The 14,706-nt window shown below is 40.4% G+C and overlaps 2 protein-coding genes across 2 annotated transcripts; one reads left to right on the top strand and one right to left on the bottom strand.

The window, feature by feature from the left end:
- Positions 1-139: 139 nt before the first annotated feature.
- si:dkey-112a7.4 (uncharacterized) lies at positions 140-3,787 on the top strand. The gene is made up of 3 exons (XM_063465553.1): positions 140-393; positions 720-1,061; positions 2,179-3,787. The coding sequence occupies exons 2-3, from the start codon at positions 881-883 to the stop codon at positions 2,256-2,258; spliced, it is 261 nt and encodes an 86-aa protein (XP_063321623.1). The 5' UTR covers positions 140-393; positions 720-880; the 3' UTR covers positions 2,259-3,787.
- A 960-nt stretch (positions 3,788-4,747) lies between these two features.
- cldn7a (claudin 7a) lies at positions 4,748-10,747 on the bottom strand. The gene is made up of 4 exons (XM_063465552.1): positions 10,365-10,747; positions 7,471-7,635; positions 6,087-6,171; positions 4,748-5,845 (listed from the first exon to the last, which is right to left on the bottom strand). The coding sequence occupies exons 1-4, from the start codon at positions 10,585-10,587 to the stop codon at positions 5,677-5,679; spliced, it is 642 nt and encodes a 213-aa protein (XP_063321622.1). The 5' UTR covers positions 10,588-10,747; the 3' UTR covers positions 4,748-5,676.
- Between the last annotated feature and the right edge of the window lie 3,959 nt (positions 10,748-14,706).

The following is a 14,706-nucleotide window of genomic DNA, read 5'->3' as shown; positions in this document are numbered from 1 at the left end:
ACATGAAGCATTCTATGTGGTGTGTATGGGGTGGGGGGAGGGGGGTGTTATTGAACACCGTCCGTCATTGGTTGGCTCTGGAGTCACTCTCTCATTACAGGAGGTGCGTAATTACGCATTGAGCCCTCGGAACTTTGGCACACCTCCACTGTATAATCTGAAGTTCAGCGCTGTCAACCGCACGGTGACGTCCGCAAAACGCTATGAGTCAAGACACAATACGAGGAAATCCCCAAGGCCGAGAAAACGCTGAGAGGCCCCTTTAAATCGACGCTTCCTCAACGCCGTGCCAACAGAGGGAGAGAGAGAAACAGCGCTGATAAACAACAACACGATTCTCAGAAGCGGCTTTTACCGAATTCAGCTCTTTACTGCGGCCTCAAAGAAACGAAGGTGAGGTCATATTTTTATATTTAGTCATATTTCAAGCGTATTGTAGAGAAACCGCTGAGTTACTGTTGTTTAGAGACGGGTGGAAAAGCTTTTCTTATTCTGACTATAGCGAGTAGATCGACCGAAGACACGCTTTGTGTCGCCGTGCTGTTGTAGTGGGCAGGAAGGGAGCTGCTACACCTGATAGTAGTAATACAACTGAAAACACGTACGAGTACACAGCTTAATTGTAGTGTAAACAGCCGAGAAGTGTTGGGAGACACCTGGCAGAGCTTTTCGCTCTCTCACTCGCGTTTCTTGACAAACGTGTTCACTTTGATTGACAGGTTTGGCGGACTTCCCTTCTGTAGTTTCCAGTATTTAGTCGTCTGTTGCCCATACATTCATCGGTTAATACCATTGCGGAAGTGCGAAGCTTTCCATCACGACACGAAGCTTGGGCTGTGCGGACATCTAGCGGTCAGACACTAAAGGACGCCTCCCAGAGATGTACGGTGCTTCAGGTATCCCCGAGCTCATCCCGCCCAGCGGGCCGCCCAGGCAGCCCGGCCCGGCGGGGCAGTTCAACCCAGGACACCCCCAGGTCAACGGCCACGGTGGCGGGCCCAACCCTCAGAGACTCGGACAGAGGGCACCCAAACTAGGCCAGATCGGTCGGTCCAAGAAAGGTGAGGCTCCATATAGAAATATAAAGTGATGACCCAACCTACACAGTTCACACAATGACAGTATAACAGGCAGCAGATGTACTCGTGCTATGTAAATATGTAATAAAACATAACAGTAGCAGTAGATACGTCAGAGCTCCTCATTGGCTGTTGAACTGTATTGGATTAGTCATAAATATTAAGAAGGTGGATAAAATGTTGCTATTATATTTGTATGTGTGTTTCCGTCAGCAGTGATGTATACAAATAAAGATGTCTCATAGATAATGCAGAACAAGTCAATGGGCAGACATAAGCAAGGTTACAATTAAATAATTAAGTAGAGACAAATCCAACTCCACTGAAACAAAATCAAGCAACTATAGAAAAAAAACCCCACAAGTAGGCGGGCAGCGATACACTGATTATGGCATTTACCGTGATATCTGAAAATGGAAAATTAGGTGTTACAGATAAGTAACTAGTTAGATAAAGAAAGTGACATGACTCTTACGTCTTTAATACAGCGTGACTGTAGCTTAGCTTGACTAAGATAAAAAGCAGAAAACATAGCTTACTGGAAATGGCTAGCATGTAACCCTGTGTCAAACAGCTTTTAGGAACGTTTGTTTTTAGAGGCAAGCTAGCTGTTTACCCCAATTTCCAGTGGTAATGCTATGCTAAGCTAACTGGCTACCCACATTGGCTTTATTTTTAACATACAGATACGAGAGTGGTCGATTTTTTTGTCTAATTATAAAAAAAAGCAATGTTTGATTTGAACTTACCCTTCTTGCCCCTTTTCATTTTGCCTAAGTAGCTAATCCCCTGTTTTGTTCCTCTCACCACAACCGGTCACGGCAGATGGCCCCGCCCCTCTCTGAGCCTGGTTCTGCCAGAGGTTTGTTCCTGTTAAAAGGGAGTTTGTCCTTCCCACTCTCGCCAAAGTGCTTGTTCATAGGGGGTCATATTATTGTTGTTTTTTTCTCTGTATGTATTATTGTAGGGTCTGCCTTACAATATAAAGCGCCTTGAGGCGACTGTTGTTGTCAGTTGGCGCTATAAAAATAAAATTGAACTGAATTGTAGCTAATATGTGATTATTACAATAACTACTTGTTTGCTTTTTCCTCCTCAGTGGACCTGGATGATGAAGACTTGGATGACATCATGAACAACAATGGGCAGTGCCCTGTATCCCTGTCACCCATCTCCTAAGCTTCACCAAGAAGTGCCAAAAAAGAAAACCCCTGGGTCGCCAAACCCACCCCCACACCCTCTGACAGCGATCTTGGCCTTGCTCCTGTCAAGTGTCCTACTGAAGCTTCTTCAAGGCTAAAAAATGGCTCATTTATCGCCTGTTGAAGCCCTGACTGTGTATATAGCGCTTATTTAACTTAACTTTGGTCAGACTGTGAATGAATTCGTATTGCATCGCTCTCTACACTATACCTCGGTAGGTAGTGGACTATCAGGATTTAAGAAAGATTCGAAGGAAGTGTCTATATTTTTTCAGAGCTTCTTCTCAAGGGCTACATTTTTAAAGTTGCACTGAGCAAACGGTTAGATGACAAGCATCCTCTCGCCTGCCTGTTTACTGGTGAGGGTTACTGATTACCCGTGGGCTGCTTGTGTTGGAACACAAGCCTGTTAATGTGTATCGGACAGGTGAAATGTTAAGCTTTGGTTGTGCAATGACTATCATTCTCTACTCTCTCACTGATCCAAGTGGTGTACTATTATCCAGTGGATGAAAGCTCGCTAGTTGCTTTAAAAAACAAAAAAGAAAAGGAAAAAAGCTAATGCTAATAATTTATTATTTAAAAAATGAGACACTTTGTTGTGATGTTACGGCATCTGTTTGGTTTTGTGTTTTTTACTTGTTTCTGAGCAGGTAACGCTTCAGTCTGTGAGGTTTTTATTATGTTTCCAAATGGTGCACTTTGTGGGAATGCCTGTTATGTGCAGTGACATGTTGCAGAATTCTATGCATGAAGCATCAAAACCTGTGACTGGCATCCTGTTATTTAAGGGCTACGTAGTAGACTTTGATAAACCAAACCACCGTTTTGCTCTTCAGATCTGGTAGAGTCAGCGTTTCCCTGAGCTCACTGGTGGCTTTGAGCTGCTGACTCGGCAGTAAACAACAACGGCTTCATAGAGCTTTCTGTGTGTTTCCTAATGCAGGCTTTTCCAGTTTGGCTACATGACTGTGAGGACAAAAAAAAACAAAATGTGTACAGTAAATGACTTTGATGAAATTGCCAAATGATTCCTGATGCTACATCAGATTGATGCTTAAAAAAATTGACTCTTATTGGCATGCCGACGTGTAAAAAGTCAAACTTAATTGTATTTATGTTTATTTATAAAAAGCACTAATCTGCTTTGTGAACTACACCCACGTGGTGTGGTAATGTCTTTCAGGTTTAAGTGAACTATTGTGTCAGACTTTATAATTACAGTGTGAGGTCACAGAAACGAGCACCCTCGCTGCAGAGACAATCTTTGGATTTTTTTTAAGCTGGCAGCGACTCTCTCGGGTTGAGATGGTGTTGTCTATAAAAGGCGGCTCATGTTGATGTCATGTTCCTGTTTTTTGCTGGCTCGTTACTTATTTTGTTGGCGTCACAGGAGCACTGCACCTCACAGCTTGCTCTCTGACTCAAAGATAGTTGTTTTGATCTTTGCATGGAAATAACTTTTCATAAAGCATCCCGGGAAATAAAACATGAATCTTTGTGGAATCACTGTGTTTCTGTGGATCAGCTGACTCTGAACTCTTTTTATCATGCAGATAAACTTGCAGCCACTTTATTAGGTACACCTGCTCAACAGCATGTAGACATGATCAAGATGACCTGCTGAAGTTCAAACCGAGCATCAAAACGGAGAAGAAAGGTGATTTAAGTGACTTTGAATGTGGGTTGGTTGTTGGTGCCAGACAGGCTGGTCTGAATATTTCAGAAACTGCTGATCTGCTGGTATTTTAACACAACCATCTCTATGGTTTATAGAGAATGGCCAAAGAAGAGTGAGCAACGGTTCTTTGGGTGACAATACCCTGTAGATGTTAGAGTTCATAGGAGAATAGCCAGACTACTTCAAGCTCATATAAAGCATACAGTAACTCGCATAAAATCACTCTAAATGTTTTCATCAATTAGGTGTCTGTAGGGGTAAATTAAGACTCTCTAAACAACATACTTAAAGCATTAAGAACTCTGATAAAGTTACTAACATTTAGTATTGACTAGTTCATTACTAATAAACTGCTCCCTGAAGGTTATTTAAAGGTTCCACATAAATGTGTTTTATAAAATGTTCCTTTAAGGTTCTTTAAAAGTTGAAAATGACCTCATTCAGAGAAGCTTTGGAAAATGTCCCCTCAGGTTTCTCTAAAGGTTCTGAGAATGCTCCTAGCAGATTTTTTTTTAAAAGCTGCAAACACACTTCAAAGAACCATTATCCAGTCTTCCGTGAAGGTTCTCTAAAGGTTTTACACAATATAAGCTTTGATGAATGCTATGAATGGCTTCAAAAACATTCATGAAATGTCCCCTAAAGGTTACTTTTACTAGTTCAAATGAAACAAAAAGTGCAAAATCTATGAAAAGACTGTCAGTAGAAATGTTACTGTGCTACTGCACTGGAGAAAACAACCATATAACCAGTTTGATGGACCACGACACAGTTAACAATGTTGCAATATCTTTATTATTTAAGTACTGATGGACATGTTAAAAATATTCTTTCATATATTTTCCATGGTGCTGTTATCTGCTAAAAGTATATAAACCTATGGCATTTACAAACATAGAACCAACTGTTCAGAACATTTAAAAAACACTAAATTGTGAAAGCTACAACAAGCTACAGTGAACTAACAATCATGCAAATCTACACGAGTAAAGACCTACAGTTGACAAAATAAATAGTTGCAGTTTAACCTCAGTGGCTGATAGAAAGGCCAATAGAGCGATAATGGCATGATGACTACAACATCAGATATTTTATATCTGAACAGGCTTTGTAACATGCTGGTACGAAAAGCTGTGGGGAGTCCTGTAGCAAATGGCCTGTGTCATCGCAGTGTGTGAAATCACACCCTGCTCATTGTGACATCTATTTTGGTACTAACAGTTGATATAAAATGCTGTATTGTCACCGTGTTCCTGTGTTGGACAGCGTGTTGACTTGCAGACTACTCACCAAACTGTAATTGATTACTTTCAATTACATGGCAAATGCTAATAAATGCTGGTTCTAACATGAGGGTGCAAGTATTGGCCATAACCCACCATTTAGGCTGCAATTCAAGAGCTAGCCCAAGAGGGTTTGTCTATTAAGTCAGGACATCTAATTATAATGTATTTGTGAAGAATACTTGTAAACAATGGAGGAATGTACGGATTGGGTGAGAGACATCCGTCATTAAACAATTGAGGGTGCTGCTTAATAATCAAAGGGTCATCAAAGGCCTGAACACAAAGTAAAGAAAGTCCTTTTTCAGTACTTCCTGCCTCCATGTGATTCACAATCATCCATACATCTTCGGTTTTGCGCCTCGCTGATGCTGAAGAGGATCATTCTCCTCAGCTTCTTTTAAAGTTCCTGGCTACATGGTTGGGGAATCTCAGACATATTCCTTAGTGCTGCTTGGTGGGCCTGAGCGGGAACTGCCGATGGTTGGGTACTTGGACACTTGCTTCTTCCTTGGACAAGAAGCAGCCAACATGGCCCCACCTAAGACATCTAGGAGAGAACCGCCCCACGCGATGAAGATGGCCGCACCAAACTCAAACCTGGAAAGACAAGGCAACCCCAATCCTCAGCTTCAATATTACGCACAAAGGCAAAACTGATGTGTTAATAAAGTAACCTGCACTGGTGTCTCTTATGCAGTTGTTATGTTTCAAAAGCAAGTAGTGCATCGACGCAAACATAAACATAATTTTTATGGATAATAATACATAAATGCATTTAAATCACAATAACAGTAAAACAGAAAAAAAGGAAAGAAATGGGTGCTTTTAGATTGCTTACTTGGTGTTGACTGGAGTGTAGGGATTATAGAAAGCCCTGATGACATTGTGAGCAAACCAGGAGCACGCTACGATGGCACACAGCCCTGGAAGATCAAAAGTCGATCAACACATCGTCAAAGCCAGAGAAAGACCAGCCAGGCTTTTATTCCCTTTAAATAGTCACCAGGCGGCTAGCTATTGACTCCAGAACAATTAGCTTTTAGTGTTTCTGTTCTCTTCAGAGCCCGTTAGAGCTCTGATCTTCGATTCAGTGCCAGGATTCATTCTAATGACCTCTGGAGGGCCAGAGAAGATGAGTGGGTAGAAAGCTTTTTGGAGTGGGGATCAAACCTCCTCCCACCTACTGTATGATGTGCAGGACATCTAGGCAATTGTGCTTTGATGGAATTACATAACTGGATTGCATTATTTATTGGATCACAGGAAGCTATTACACTGAATGTGTATGTTTTATACAATATAGTGATGAAATACTGACAAACACAAATCAGTGACAATCATCCCTTTTAAATATATTTGGAGAGGAAGACAACAATGTCAGCATGTTCTTCCAGCAAGCTCGTGTTGAGTGTTGCTTGGAGTTATTGTAACATATCTACTGTTTGTAATGCTTCACGTCAAACAGGACATGGATGGAAAGGTAAATGTTAAAATGTAATTTTTCCCTGAACATTAACTATAATAGTGTCATTCATTTCCTGGTGCAAAAACAAACATTTGAGTTCAAACTGGCTATTTTACAGTTAGCCGTCTCATATGGTAGCTAGCAAAGCTGCACTGCGTTATCTGGAAAGCTAATTCAAAGCTAATTCATCACACATTCACCAAATATCCAACAACTGTCTTCACGAATATTAGCATGCTAACTGGCTAAACCAAGATAGTTAAAATGGTAAAGACTCTACCCAACATCAGCATGGTAGATTTGCGGTTATTAGCATTTTTGCTTAAAGTAACAAAGTACTGCCATATGTAAACGTTGTAAAAAGTACACTTTTTCCTGATCAGACGTGTTTTACAAGGTTCTGTAAATAGTTTTAATAACTGACATGTACTAAAGCTCAGAAAGCACAACAGCAAGCTTTAAGATAAAGGTTTCTGAGTAAAATTAGCAAGTCTTCTGCATTATTGGTAATGCCAAAGTACTCTGAAGATTTATTTTTCTCAGTAGGTAATGCATGACAGATTACTTTTAATTGGAGGTAATCTTATAATGTAACAAGATATTTTCCAAAGCTAAATTAGCCCGCACAACATCATTGTATTACCATACATGACCCTATGTGAAAACCTTTGGATGATATAACATTTTGACAGTTTAAATCTTACACCAATCAGTCACTGGTCTTTGCCAAATTAGGTTCTTTGGTATGCTCTCTCACCTCCCACTAACAGGATGATGCCTCCTGTCATGGCAATGCGGGCCTTGCGTAGTCTGTCACTTCCTCCACATGTGGTGCACTTCATTCCCATGCAGGCTACACCCAGACCTGCAATGGAAACAATGATGCCAACTATCATCAGGGCACGAGTGGCCTGGAGCGAACCTGGGGCAGAGGAAGAGAAAGAAAGGCAACAGAAAATGATGAAGAAGAGGAAATGTAAAGGAACAGTGTGCTGCTGGGAGCCTGAGAATAAATGACCTTTTGTGTTGTGGAATGTGGGTGTGCATTTTAAGAAAATAATTTGTTTTGTTTTATACAGTAATGTCTAAAAAGAAAAACTAAGCTAAAATGAGAGCATTTATAATAATCCTGTTGTTAAAGTGCAAATGTGGAGTCACAAAACAGAAAATAATAAAGACTAACAAACAGGCTCCAACATATCAAGGAGGCTTTATGTAGCTGTCCAGGTTGTGAATTACATTCGCATTAGCCTGTGAAGACATTTTAATGTGAGCTTTTCCTGGAAGGGAAACCATGGGATACACATGAGCACACACAAACAGTACGAAGGAACACATCTTACGCCTTCGAATGTCTTCACTTTGAGGAGGCCCGTGGAAACATTGCTGTCATGATTCTCATCTGTCAGTGCCCCCCCAGCCACCCAGCCCCACACTATAAACCTATCACAGGGTGAGACCCCTTTTGTCTCTCCCCCTGTCCACCTACGGTAGAACCAGTCTGTGCCAGTCTAGGCCATCCCTGCTCTGCCCAAACAAACAAAACCTTTTGCAGTGAGGGAGGGATGGGTGGAGAGAGGCAGGGGAGAGGAGGATGCAGAAACAGAATATAAAACAGTGGGAAATGCCAAGCAACAGGGTCATTATACAGTAAAATGAGAGCAGAGAAGGATACACTGTATCCTGGCTTGGAGTGTCTGCTGTTTCACATATGCTAATAATGTTTGGTCGTGTGATTACGCTCTACAATAGGACGCTTGTAGGACACTGTAGCTTTTCTTGTTCTCAAAAAAAAAAAAAAACAGCTAAATTATCTCATAATAAATAAAGTTGTATACTTTATATACACCATGTACAATGATAGATTTTGTATAAGGCCATTATGCATTTGGTTAGCTCTGTTTTTATCTTATAGGTTTTGGTGGGTGGCTGTAGCTCAGGAGGGAGGTAGAGCAGGTGCTCTGCTGATTGGAAGGTTCATGGTTTGATCTCTGACTCCCCCAGCCTGCATGCCAGTGAAGGCCGCTAACCCCAAGTTGTTCTCTGTCATAGTGTTCACATAAGATGCACATATGTTTTCTATGCACATAAGAGCATAGAAAACAGTGAATCTTGTATTAAGCACTTTGAGTGCTCCAGGAGAGTAGAAAAGTGCTATATAAGAATCGGGGAATTTATCCTCTGGTATTTCATTGTGTAGAGTGTTTACCTGAAAGGTGTCTTAGAAATAACATTTTAATTACATAGTAAATGGTAAAAATGGTAAATGGCCTGTATTTGTATAGCGCTTTACGCTTTAATAAACCAATTCAGGCCACTTTTCTCAGTGTTGGTATAATTAGGCAAACCAATTTTCTTTCTTTGTTGTTGTTGTTGTTTTTTGGGGGGGTTTGCGACCTCAAAAACAGATTCAGAGACAGATACAGAGGACAGCCCGAGGCCATCATCATTTCAACTAATACAGCATGACAGCATTACAACAAACCACTGAAGTGGGCCAACACACACCCATCACGTACAGCTTTAGTATCCACAGTGCGTTATCCTTCATTTAAGAATGTGTCCTGTACTAACTATAACAGCAGTTGTGAAAAAGTTTACATTTTTCATCATCATCAGTAAAGAAGTAGCACTGTCTGTCAATTTTTTGCTTGTTTTTTCTTTTTGTAGCCAGCTTACAAACACTGGTCACTGCTCTTCCTGTGAGTTTGAAGACATCGAGTATTTAAATAATTTTTTTCTGTACTTGTTATTGTGAAGCTACATTCCTGCACTGTTTGCACCATACGTGATATTCTACAGCTGGGGTGTCGAACTCAGTTTCACAAAGAGACACACTGGGAATTAAAAATGCAATTTATTACTGTAATAAATAAATTAAAAAATTAAAAAAAAAATCCCCTCATTATATCAATATTTAACATCCTTCTTGTATACAATTGGAATCACATCCATTTATTCAACTTTAAAGTCAACATGTGAATACAAAACCATGATATGACAACTATATTCAAAAATAAAATGGAAATTGGATCATGTATTTTACATGTATCATAGTGCATGCCTTTCGGTGTGAAAAACCTTTTATTGTTTTGTGACCTAAACCAGCTGGAAGATTTGCTTAAAATTGGATTTGGCCCTCAGGCCATGAGTTTGACCACATGTGTTCTAAAGGATCTCTGTGGTGACGCAGGGCTCAGGTTCATTCCTGGACCAAATGGCATGTGGTTAAAAAAGATTTTCCTAGAATGTGCCAGTGTGTTGGAGAGGTTTGTTTCCTTTTAAAAGTTTAAGTCATTTTCCTCTTTTTTAAACTTTCCATATAAAATGGTGACAAGAAACTACAGGATACTTAATAATGATATGTGATGAGCATGTTGTACCTGCAGGAGCTAAACCTGTTCAGTGGTGACAGTGTGAGCATCGGAAAGAGCAGGTGTGTCTCCAGGTGGGGTTTATGAATAGGAGACAGGTTTAAAGCCTGACGGCACATTATCCAAATCATCGTGGTAAGATCGCTTGAAATGAGATAACAAAGAGAGTTTTCTCAGTCACAACCTGCAGGGTTTACTTTTTTGCTTTTCCATCGTGTACTTGTGTTAACAGAACTGACGTTTTTTTAAACCAAGGGGGTAAAAATACGCCACTTACTGTCGAGCTGCAGGATGGAGTCGTAGATTTTACACTGGAGCTGCCCGGTACTTTGGAAAGCGCAGGACATCCAGAGTCCCTGGTACATGGCTACAGCTGTGATGATGTTGTCTCCGATGTACGCGGACATCTTCCATTGCGGCAGAATAGTCCCGATGATCAGACCGGCAATACCTATTAATGACAGGAAAAATCCCAGCAGCTGGATCCCGGAGTTGGCCATCCTCTTAATGAACCTCTAACAGGATCCGGTGTTCGTTTCACTTTGCTCGAGTTAGAGAACTTCTAAAGTGTCTGTTCTTATTAGTCAGGAAATGATGCAAAAGTCGCAGGTAGTGTTCGTGTCCGTGCAGAAGTGTGTGGCGGGGGTCTTTAGTTGGGGATGGGCATCTAAGTTGCTGGTGATGATGGAAGTGGGTGTGTAATTATCATGCCCGCTGATGCATGGAGTCGCAGTTTTCTGTGCTCTGCTGGGAAATGCCCCCACCGCTTCCAGCAAAGCCACAGGTCGTCTTTCCCCCCGACAATTCGTCTCTGTGAATTCCTGCGCTGTTCAGCTGCCGTCACTCAGGATGAGTAGTCTGAAGTCAACGTTAGCTTTTTTTTTTTAAACCTAACTTCTCAAAAGTTTTTCTGTGGTAACGTATGCGACTGAAAGGACATATTGAAGTGTCAAATAACATAAAAAAAACTGTTGAACATTTTCTAAAGATCCGTGAAAGTTATTAAAGATCAAAACAGGAATAAATATGTGACAGGCTGCTGAATGTGCTGTATGTTAGAGACACAATTTGATGATATGATTCAAACCTACAATAAGTTTAACTGTAAGAGTTAAATGTACCGTTGTGTAGCAGTTGTACTTGCAGGTGTCTTGGCCTTGCTTTATTTAAAACAATGTTTTTAGTGAATTCTTTACATGTATGCAGAGCATGCAAACAGTACAGAAACATACCCAAAGAGGAACCTTGCTCTCACTCAACAAAGCAATCAAAGCTTCATAGCGGCATCTACTATGTCTGAAAAAAGGAAGCCTTGAGAAATGTGTGACCTTAGTCTGAATGACAAGAGAAAATTACGCTTCTTTATTGATGAGCATTTCCCATCTCACTGTATTTATCAGGTCTTTCCTTCCTACTGCTGTCAGACCCCACAACAAGGACTGCACAGCTGACCAAACACACAGATCCACACTTGTGCAATAACACTAAGTGCAATTCTCTTTTTCTGACAACTTTGTATGTTATTCTATTGTATATAGTATCTTATTCTTATTATCTTATCCTATTCTAGTGTTTTAGGTTATCTTATCTTATCTTATCTAAAAAGGGCAAGAACTGCAAATCCTAAACTTCAATTCACTGCAGTCTGCTTTGACATGTGGCTCACCCAAACGTTTAATCACAACTCATATCACCACAAAAGCTGAAAATTAAGTATTTTCCTTAAATTTACATGACTTCACTTTGATTTTTAATCTTGTTTACGCGATTCTCCATCGACAGCTTTAACTTCCAAATTAACTTTTTTCCTACTTACAGTGAGATAGAAGCTTATCACAGCAGGTAGCTGTACATGATTACCCCAGATGTCCTCAATGACACAGCCCCAAAGGGATTTGTGTCTCCTGCTGGAATCAAACCAGTGACGGTTCACTTGTTAAACTAATGTGTTCAACACCACGCTAATGAGATCAGGATTGAAAAGAAGCTAAAAAAAAAAAAAAGGGGAGGAATAACCAATAGGTTAAGAATATAAAAAGAAGAAAGTCCACAAGTGGCAGTTTCATACAAAAATCCCCTGTTCATCGAAACAGAAGAATATCTAATCAGAAAAGTTAGCAGAAGAGCATGCACTTTATGTTTGGAGAACTTCTCAGGACTTTTGTAGCCTTAGATGTTAAAGATAATTACTAATACAAGTATAATAAGTAATGAAAAAAATCATACATATAAAAACATTAAAAACTGGCCTTTTAATTACTTCCAGCAATGGCCAATCCAAACTTTGGACTCAAATAATGTCACAAATGTACATTTATTAAATTCCACAATTTTTTTCATGGGGGTTCTTAATAAGATATCATAATATATTTCTTCTCTTAGGTCCACTTAACATACCAGTTTTAGCCACTTCCTTTTGTGAATGGACAGAAACCAAGAGACAATAGCACGTATTGTCCAGGTCAGATGTCAGGGTCAGCACTGCAGTGTGTATGACTTCAAGCTGGGGATAAACAATAGCCCTACAGTAAAGGGAAAGGAAGTAATAACCCATAAGCCTGGAGGAAGTTATTCCCACTGCCAGGGTAATGGGAATGTGCTCACCTACTGGTTGGATTACCTATTTAAGATGTAATGAGGCTTTTCAGATTGCTCTCACAGCTCTGTTACCCCCCTTACTCGGCCGTCCTCTGAACTTTACATTTTGTCACGTTCTCGCCCTTTCTGCCCACTTTAAACCACCTCTTCTCTCACCATAACTCTTTTCTTCTCTACTGTATCCTGGCCTCAGGGCTCTGCTGTTAAGACCACCAAATGCTTCACTGTTGCTGGGGAGGAATGAACACATAAGGAATCTTTCTTTTTCTCTCTCCTATACAGTAGAAGCTGATGATGATGAGGAGGATGAGGCAGGAGGTTTTTAGGGGTGGAAGACAAACATGAAAAGGTGAGCGCTGGGTGATACGTGGAAGAGGAAGATGAGCGGGAAAACGGTTAGGGGCTCAGCACTAGCAGTGCTGTTGCTACTGGTAACCTGATTTATATGATGTCCTCTTGGCTGCTTCTCCACCCAGGTCTTGGACTGCAAAGAACAAAAAATAAAAAGAAGAACATTGCTCTTTCCACCCCTCTTCTCTATCTCCTCCTTTCTCCTTTACTACTTTCTTTTTTTAAAAGCGCAAACACACATTCGTCTTGCCGGTTTAGCCATTGCTCAAAGCTCAATAGGAGGTGAAGAAGAAAACAGCTAAATCAGACCAACGAGGGGCACTAACAACATTCTCTCAGGGGCCCTCCCTCCTGTTACTGAGGCCTTGCTTGGGTCTGAAGTGAGCAAGTGGAGTGCAAATCCAATGATTAAACTCTAAGTGCCCTTGGAAGTCACTGAGGCATTAGCAATAAAACACAGTGGGCCCACAGCTTTTCCCTGAAAGGCTCTCAGTGCATAAATGAGGGGATGGCGCCTGTCTCTCCATGTCCCCTCTCCTCCACCTTCAGTTTCCTTATACAAGAAGTCTCGGCTTTTGTGCAACAGCAGGACAGGACAAATAGATTGTGTTCTTGGTCTTGTGGACTTCTTTTTTGTCTTCCCTTGTAGGTAGCACGACATGAAAGAGACACTGTTTTCTCTTAACAGCTTTGGCAAGTGCTGCATTCTTAACAGAAACATTTTCAGAGAGTTATCTGCAGAATGTAGAGAGCCTTATCAGCAGGAGAATTTGAAGAAGAGGGGCATCCTTTTTTCAGTTTTACATCTCTCCTGTGCATTTTAGGTAGAACACATACGTGGTCACTGTCAACTGTGTAATGTGTGCACTAAAGTTTTGAAAAGTTCTTGACAATGAATGACAATTGAATGATTAGAAAGCTAGATAAGTTTGCCAGTTAATGATAAACCAAACCATTCCTCATAAATATTTTATAATTCCATCACCCCTTCCAACAGCAAATCAACTTTAAGTTCATGATCTAAAAAAATAAATAATTCTAAAACTCGAACAAACAGATCATCGGGAAACTCCTTTTCCAGTTAAGTTAGCACTGCTGATGAAAGAAACACAACAGATTCAGACTCACAGGTCCTTAACTTTTAGTGTCTTTAAACTGTACTTGCAAGATCCAGAATGTGCTGATTTTCTAAAAGTACACACTGCTATATGAAAACTGTAAGTTTTGTTTCCAGTGGTTTTGCCTTCATTTTATAGAACAAATATACTACAACAAATTTCAGGAGAAGTTAACTGAAGGTCATTCTGATACTAAAACTGAATCCAACAGGCTAAAACCTTCTCAACTGCCAAATCTTAGTCAGCACGACCATGAATTTAAAACCGACTCTAACATATTTTTAGTTGAGGTCACATTGGCACCAGTACAACAACAAAAAAAGCTATGCTGAGTTGAGACTGTGGACTGAGCAAACTCTCCTGTTAAAGTGGAACTAACTCTATACTCAAGTCATGTTTATAGCCTCTACACTTCACTTTATTCCCTTACAGAATATGTCTTGTTGACTGTGGAGATGAATCTTAGTTTTAAAGGGGTTTTTTAAGTTACATTCTTATTGAATATTATTGATAATGCAACTAATGTCATTAGTTTTGCCCATTATGCAAAAT

The sequence above is a fragment of the Pelmatolapia mariae genome, linkage group LG3_W (assembly GCF_036321145.2).
Source record: "Pelmatolapia mariae isolate MD_Pm_ZW linkage group LG3_W, Pm_UMD_F_2, whole genome shotgun sequence".
Classification (NCBI taxonomy): Eukaryota; Metazoa; Chordata; class Actinopteri; order Cichliformes; family Cichlidae; genus Pelmatolapia; species Pelmatolapia mariae.
This window is presented reverse-complemented; position numbering and strand designations above follow the sequence as displayed.

Excerpts from the sequence above, each read along its gene's own strand:
- si:dkey-112a7.4 (XM_063465553.1), top strand. The coding sequence starts at position 881 with ATGTACGGTGCTTCAGGTATCCCCGAGCTCATCCCGCCCAGCGGGCCG. Across the intron at positions 1,062-2,178 it reads GATCGGTCGGTCCAAGAAAG|TGGACCTGGATGATGAAGAC; the intron begins GTGAGGCTCCAT and ends TTTCCTCCTCAG.
- cldn7a (XM_063465552.1), bottom strand. The coding sequence starts at position 10,587 with ATGGCCAACTCCGGGATCCAGCTGCTGGGATTTTTCCTGTCATTAATA. Across the intron at positions 6,172-7,470 it reads CATCATCCTGTTAGTGGGAG|GGCTGTGTGCCATCGTAGCG; the intron begins GTGAGAGAGCAT and ends TTGATCTTCCAG. Across the intron at positions 5,846-6,086 it reads TACACTCCAGTCAACACCAA|GTTTGAGTTTGGTGCGGCCA; the intron begins GTAAGCAATCTA and ends TTGTCTTTCCAG.